General features: G+C 35.6%; 1 protein-coding gene across 3 annotated transcripts in view; it reads right to left on the reverse strand.

Annotated features, from left to right (window-relative positions):
• LOC124716536 (nucleoside diphosphate kinase 7-like) overlaps positions 1-4015 on the reverse strand; it is an 88692-nt gene extending 84677 nt beyond the window's left edge. Inside the window, exons 1-2 of one of the 3 annotated variants that reach the window (XM_047243181.1) lie at positions 3795-4015; positions 3643-3696 (exon numbers count right to left, since the gene is read on the reverse strand). In XM_047243181.1, the coding sequence (XP_047099137.1) occupies positions 3643-3696; positions 3795-3797 (57 nt within the window). In that variant the 5' untranslated portion in view covers positions 3798-4015. The remainder of the gene's footprint in view (positions 1-3642; positions 3697-3794) is intronic. The other 2 variants (XM_047243184.1, XM_047243183.1) reach the window with 2 other exon arrangements.
• Between the last annotated feature and the right edge of the window lie 2747 nt (positions 4016-6762).

A 6762-nucleotide genomic window follows, 5' to 3' on the forward strand; every position in this document is an offset into this window, starting at 1 on the left:
TGTTCGATTCCAATGTGGGGTTGTGGCTGTTCAGGTATCAGGAGTTGCTGTTGAGCTATATAGGTTAATGGAAGTGTTATTTGTGGGATTGGGAGCTGATGTTGAGCTATATAGGTCAAGGGATGTGTTCGATTCCAATTTGTTGAGCTATATTGGTCAAGGGAAGTGTCTGATTCCAGAGGATATTGTGTTTAGTGGAATTGGGGGAGTTTTGGGTTGTCGGTTTTTTTCGTCATTTTGTGTGGTTTGGTATGGTGGTGTGTGTCTAAATTTGTTTATAATTTACTTTGTCCCCACCCAAAAACCCCCTATTTCCCACTCTTAGGTTTTTGCGGAACGTGTGTGTGTGTGTGTGTGTGTGTGTGTGTGTGTGTGTGTGTGTGTGTGTAGGTTTTTCAATGTATTTTCGTGTTTGTGGTCATGTTTACGTAATGACATCATAGGTGCCATATTGGAGTCGTAGCATATGGCCGTTTCCTCCATATTTGTGACGTCATGGGTCAGTGCAGATGGTGGAATCGGACACTTCTGTATTTCCCGCTAGCATGCTCTTTGCCCATACTTAAATCCTACTGATAGGGAGAGGAAAGTTTTATGAAAATGATAAAGTGAAACATATAGCAAAATTGGCAATTTTTAACTAAATATTATGAAATCAGCAGCTTTTAAAAACTACCCAGGTCAAATATCACAGTCTGGCCTACAACCCCTGGAGTCTTAGATGGGCTAGTTGATTGTATCCTAAAAAATATCAACTCCAGGGTGCTAGCTGGAAGCATCTCCGTACTGACCTGGCATAAGCAATTGTGATCCTCACTTAAAAAGAAAAAAAGTCAATCGAAAATTATTTTACAAGTAAGGCTTCAACAAACAGTGCTCAAATAACTGCTTTGTGTGGCTTTTTCATTTTATTTGGTTTCATACTGTGATAGAAAAAGATTGTTTACAACTCTTCCAACAAAAATGCAGATAATGTTTCTATTCCACACAACTTTTATTACTCAGATTTTTATCAGATTTATACTATAGGACTATGCTAATAAACATGTAATCCACATTTTGTCGTAAGCTAATACCACAGCTTGGTGTTTGAGGGGAAAGTCTTTATTACACAGTTTCATACCAAAGTCTCTTACCTCTTTAATCTAATAAAATTGTCTTAATTATATACCTCAACAAGTTATTTTTTCTCCATTCATTTTTAATCAATGTTTTAGTAATAAACCAAAGGAGTGCTTTCAAGATTTATCACATTATAACATTTTTATATAATACGGATGATATCATAGCATTGTTCTGTTACCTATCAAGTTAAAGTGTAAAAAAGACTGTTAGATGGTAATAATTACAGTTTCCTAGCATTACAGTTTTGAAGTTATGGACAACTTTCTTTCACAGTACATTCAGAAAATGAGCAAATTTTCATTTCTTGGAATTTTAAAAAATGTCAATAAATGGTACATGCACTGAAAGAATATAAAGTTTTGTACAGGGTGGCACACAAAAAACCATCTTTGAGTACTACAGTGCTCATTATTACCTGCCACTTGTCATGAATTCAGCAAATATAAATCTCTGTGTTTGCATATTTCTTTACTAAATTGTTATTACATGTTTATCTATTTTTAGATGTATTGGCTCACGGTGGGCAACAATTTGTGCATATCAGACAAGCAGCCAGTACTCGGGACCTACTTTTCATGCACCAACCTGTACTTTCTATTTATGCTATGGATACAGACAACAAAGAAAAATAAATAAATATCTGACTATAAGGTCCAAAGCTTTGTGATTTGCTATGGACTGACCTATACACAACACAATTTAGGTTCAAGAACAATTTAAGAAGCAAGCCAATTTAGATTTCCTGTGTGTCACACACACTTTAAGTTAGAATGCAGTAGTCAAAAAGACCTCAAACCCAACCACTGCATCACCCAATACATGTTCTACTAAAAATCCCTGTTATGAAAGGCAGCTGAACTGCAGGAATGAATGTAGCTTCAGACAGAATAACATTTCAGTACTATTAGCGGATATAAGCTTAACATATTAACAGGTAAAATGAATAAAGAGCTCCTATTTTTCAAATTCCTGCTAAAGGAAATCCCTCAGTGCTCTCACTCTGTAACAAAGACACACTACTTTTGAAAAACGATTCTCAATAAGATGGAAGAAGATGGAAATGTATCAAGTAACACAGAATATTGGCAAACAAATATAGCCCACAGCAATGGACATCTCTAAAAATGAAAAATATGAAATTAAGGAAGCAGAGTTATTTGAAACTATCTTTGTTTGCCAATATACTCTTCATAAATGAGACACTATGTTTGCATATGCATTCCCTATCAGAACCACACATTTTTCTTGTGTTGTAATTTATGATGAAAGGGGAGAGCAAATTGTCGAGAATGCAATGCTAGACCATCCTACCCCTCTGTCTGTCTGTTTCAAAATGAAGATGTGATTATATTTTATACTATCCACTTTCAGGTTAGTACTCTCAGATGTCTCAAACAGCTGACTGGAAAATTAGCATGAAATAGCCTGCACAATCCAGAACAAACTAAACCATTATCTCATCTCAACAGTGTGCTCCAAGAGTTTCCAACATTATATGCATCTGGACTCAGTGGATTTCTGCTGAAGGCAAACAACCCTCTGCATTGTATTTCATTTTGAAAGTATTCCATTTGGTCATGCAACGAGCAGTTTCCACATTCTCACATTTGTAATCATGACATACAAAAAAATAAAGCTTTTGCATGACACAAATGCGCATAGGCCTTACTGGAACTCTTACTAAATGAAATTTAAAGTTGATTGGTGCATCAGAAAGCCATTGCATACACCTTGTGATATGGCATAAAAAAGCATAAAAGAACAAAAAAAAACATAACTTCCCTACATCAATTATGTATATGTTACTAACTACCTGGTCACAACTATTACATTACCAGCATTTCAGATGTACGCAATGGCCAGCACTGGCAATAGCAAATACTGCAGATGAAACACATGTATTGCAGCCTACTGATCACCCAGAAGCCTCAATGATAAGTCGCTTCACTCATATTGAAAATTGAGCACAGATGATTAACAAAGTAAGGACGCAAATATTGGGTGATGAGGTGCTGATTACATTGAAAGGTGGTCTTCAAAAGAAATCAGAAAAAAGCACAAAGGTGAATTGGAATATTGGGACTATAAAAGATGATTGCAAGCAACTTATAGAAGCAAAAAGATGAACATACAGTCGGATAATATACAGTATTAATCGCAACAAACACGTTTTTTGTGTACAGGGTGTCTGAAGCATTACTGGTAGCTGTTTTGAGGGAGGGAGGGAGGGAGGGAGGGAGGGTAAAGCGGTACTGTAAGTGCATGGAAACTAGTGGTCCTTATTAACATTGGATTTCCCGCAATTAACCAGACATAAACAGAGACAAACAAACTGGAAAGTACCAACACATGCGATATCCCCAGTGCCACAAATTGTACACGAGCATATTTAAGAATTGCCGCCGTATGGCAGAATTTTTAGAGCAAGTGATGTAAGCCAAGGCATTTGTGACAATGACATTTAATCTGAATTTTCCTGCACCCTGACATCAAGAGACTAAAATAAATTGTTCAAACCTGTTCAAACAACATGAAAGCTATCATTAACAAAAACCGGAGCTTTCCAGAAAACTGTGAAAAAGAAATAACAACTCATCAGACTCAATTAAAGAATAAAAAACGCAAACAAAGCAAAATATGCTCTTCAGTGTTGACCAATGAATCCTTACCATATTCACTTTATTGAAAGAAACTTATTTGCACCACTATCACACACCAACACTTCTCTTCACCGCCACTACGTTTATTTACTACGTTCTCATTTGTTTTTCCTTAGAGGTAATGCCAACACACAGCAACAAAGAACAACGAATAGTCTTGAATACATTGAATCGAAATTTGAAACTCATTTCCAAAAATTAGTCCTTTGAAGTCTCTCACTCTCTCAGTCTATACAATATTTTATGCGAATACCGCTCGGGGTATTTGTTGTTTACTGTCATAATTTGGATAATTCAAGAATTCCAGATCGATATAGAAATAATTGCCATCTAATGCACGAGAACATAAAAATGTAATATTCGAGCGAGGTCAACTGTTTCTAGCAGCTTATTTGGGTATAACAGAGATCCAGCTCGTTAACGTAACAGTTTTTAAAAAAGAAAGAAACAGTTCGTCGGTTTTTCGCTGATCTCTGCTTCTAGGTGACGGTAAGATTTAGTTTTCACCATGTTAGTTATTGCATTTGGGGAAGTCTTGCAAGGGCCACAGGTCCATAAGTCTCTCCTGCTAGGGTCTGTTTGTTTATTTGTTGTGTCTTGTTAATGCCTTGGGTTAAGAGAGGATATGGGGAATTATCGTCCCATCTCCCTCCTTCCAGTCCTTTCAAAATTCTTTGAAAATGCTGCTGCTATTCAGATTCGAAATTTTATCGAGAAATATGATATTATTACGGAAAACCAATTTGGTTTCCAGCGTGGCAAAAGTACTACTGATGCAATTAACAAGTTTATCGACAAGATCAGCACATCATTAGACAACCATAATAAAGTTGCAGGAATCTTTTGTGATCTCACAAAAGCCTTTGACTCTGTAAATCATGCACTGCTTATCTATAAGCTTGACAAGTATGGGATCAAGGGTAATGTTCTAAATTGGCTTACTTCATACTTATCAAATAGGAAACAAAGAGTAATTGTCTCATCAAATGCAGCAAATTACTATTCAAAATGGAAAAAAAGTAGCCCAAGGTGTCCCTCAAGGCTCGATTCTAGGACCTATTTTGTTCTTGTTCTATGTTAATGATTTACCGAACAATATAAATGCTCCATCGATTTTATTTGCAGATGACACATCTGTATTAATTGAAAACCAGGAGCCAGAAAACATCCCTCTCTACATAATAAACACAATGAACAAACTAGAAACATGGTTCCAACTGAATGGATTAAGATTGAACATCCCCAAAACCCACAAAGTCCAGTTCAGAACAGAACAGTCAAAGCCCCAAGAAATTAAAATAACTCATAAAAATCAGGATATAGAAGAAGTAGATTCTGTAAAGTTTTTAGGGTTAAACCTAGATAAAAATTTAAATTGGAATAAACATGTTGACTACCTGTTAAACAAATTATGTAGCTTTGCATTTGCTATGCAAATATTAGCTGGTGTAACAGACATGAATACAAGGAAAATTGCATACCACAGCTACTTTCAATCAGTTGTAAGGTACGGTATTATTTTTTGGGGAAATTCAAGCAATATATTGCGCATACTAAAGCTACAGAAAAGAATAATAAGGAACATGTGTACCGCCCATCCAAGGACATCATGTCACCCACTATTTGAAAAACAACAGTTATTAACAGTTCCCTCCTTATACATCTATGATATTATCATCTTCCTACATAGCAATTTAGAGTTATTCGAGAAAAACTGTTTCAGTCACTCATATAACAGAAGAAACAAAGACAATTTTATGCTTCCCACTCATTGGTTAAACCTATATGCGCAGTCTCCTCAGTATATGGCAATGAAAATCCATAACAAGCTAAAAGGAAAGAATGTTCTGAGTATGAAGCTAGAGACACTGAAAACAAAGCTATATGATATACTTGTCAAACGCTGCTACTACACTGTTGAGGAGTTCATGAAGGATGAACTGAACATTTGAGCAGGATAAATTTACATATAGTCTTGTGTGTAAATGTAGCTGTCCTTCACAAAAGGGAGGAAAGAAAAATAAAAGTTTATATTAATGTTAAAATTCTTTGTATCGATTAGGCCTAAGTTGTATTATCCATTTTTTGACGTGTCTCCTGTACACTAATCGTATGATTAGAAATTGTATGTTATGAGACAAATAAAACACTATACACTATTAACTATTCACTATTGCCAAGGTTCTGCTCTGATGGTGTCTACCTCTCGAATGTGTCTCAGTCGGTCTAATTTCTTATGAATTTTTGTAGACTTGAGTTTGATCATTTCTACAACAGGTTTCATATTGAGCTGTCATTCAGTGTCTGGATGCATATGTATCGTGAAGCTCTAAGTATACACCGAAGTACTTTTATTTTGTAATATATATATATATATATATATATGTGTGTGCTGTAGTTAAGTCTTGTCTGCGAAGCCCCATAATGTGCTCCCAAAAAGGATTTTTAATAGTGCAGTTGCCTTGTAGAGCCTCATTTTTGTTGAGATGTCATCTTCAAAACTGAACAATCCTTATCTTTTGTGACAGTAACTGGTTGGTGATTGGCTTTGCTTTATAATTTCCTTGTATTTCAGCAAGTTTTCTTAATGCAAAAGAAGTCTTACTGAAAACTATAGCTGCTTTTTTGATCTCATTAACAGTTTTCTCTACTGACTTTTGTATTGTGTGTTGCACAATTGATACAAAGAGTGTGCTAAACATGGGATACATGGAAGGTTCAAAAGCATTGCAGCTGGCTTCATTTTTGAAGTACTGTCAGGTATTATGATGCTGATTTCAAACTTGAAATTGTATTTAGTTGCAACTCAATTTGAAATACTTTCTGCAATGCATCTTTCTTCAGATGAGATGTACTCTAGAAACTTTGACTTTAACTGGATCTAGTCATCTACAAAATGTGCTGTGAGTGCATACAGGTTAATATTACGTATGGCTGTCCACCTGTCGTTGGCCATCAATAACATATCCATTATCAT

The sequence above is a fragment of the Schistocerca piceifrons genome, chromosome 1, assembly GCF_021461385.2.
Source record: "Schistocerca piceifrons isolate TAMUIC-IGC-003096 chromosome 1, iqSchPice1.1, whole genome shotgun sequence".
In the NCBI taxonomy this organism is placed as follows: Eukaryota; Metazoa; Arthropoda; class Insecta; order Orthoptera; family Acrididae; genus Schistocerca; species Schistocerca piceifrons.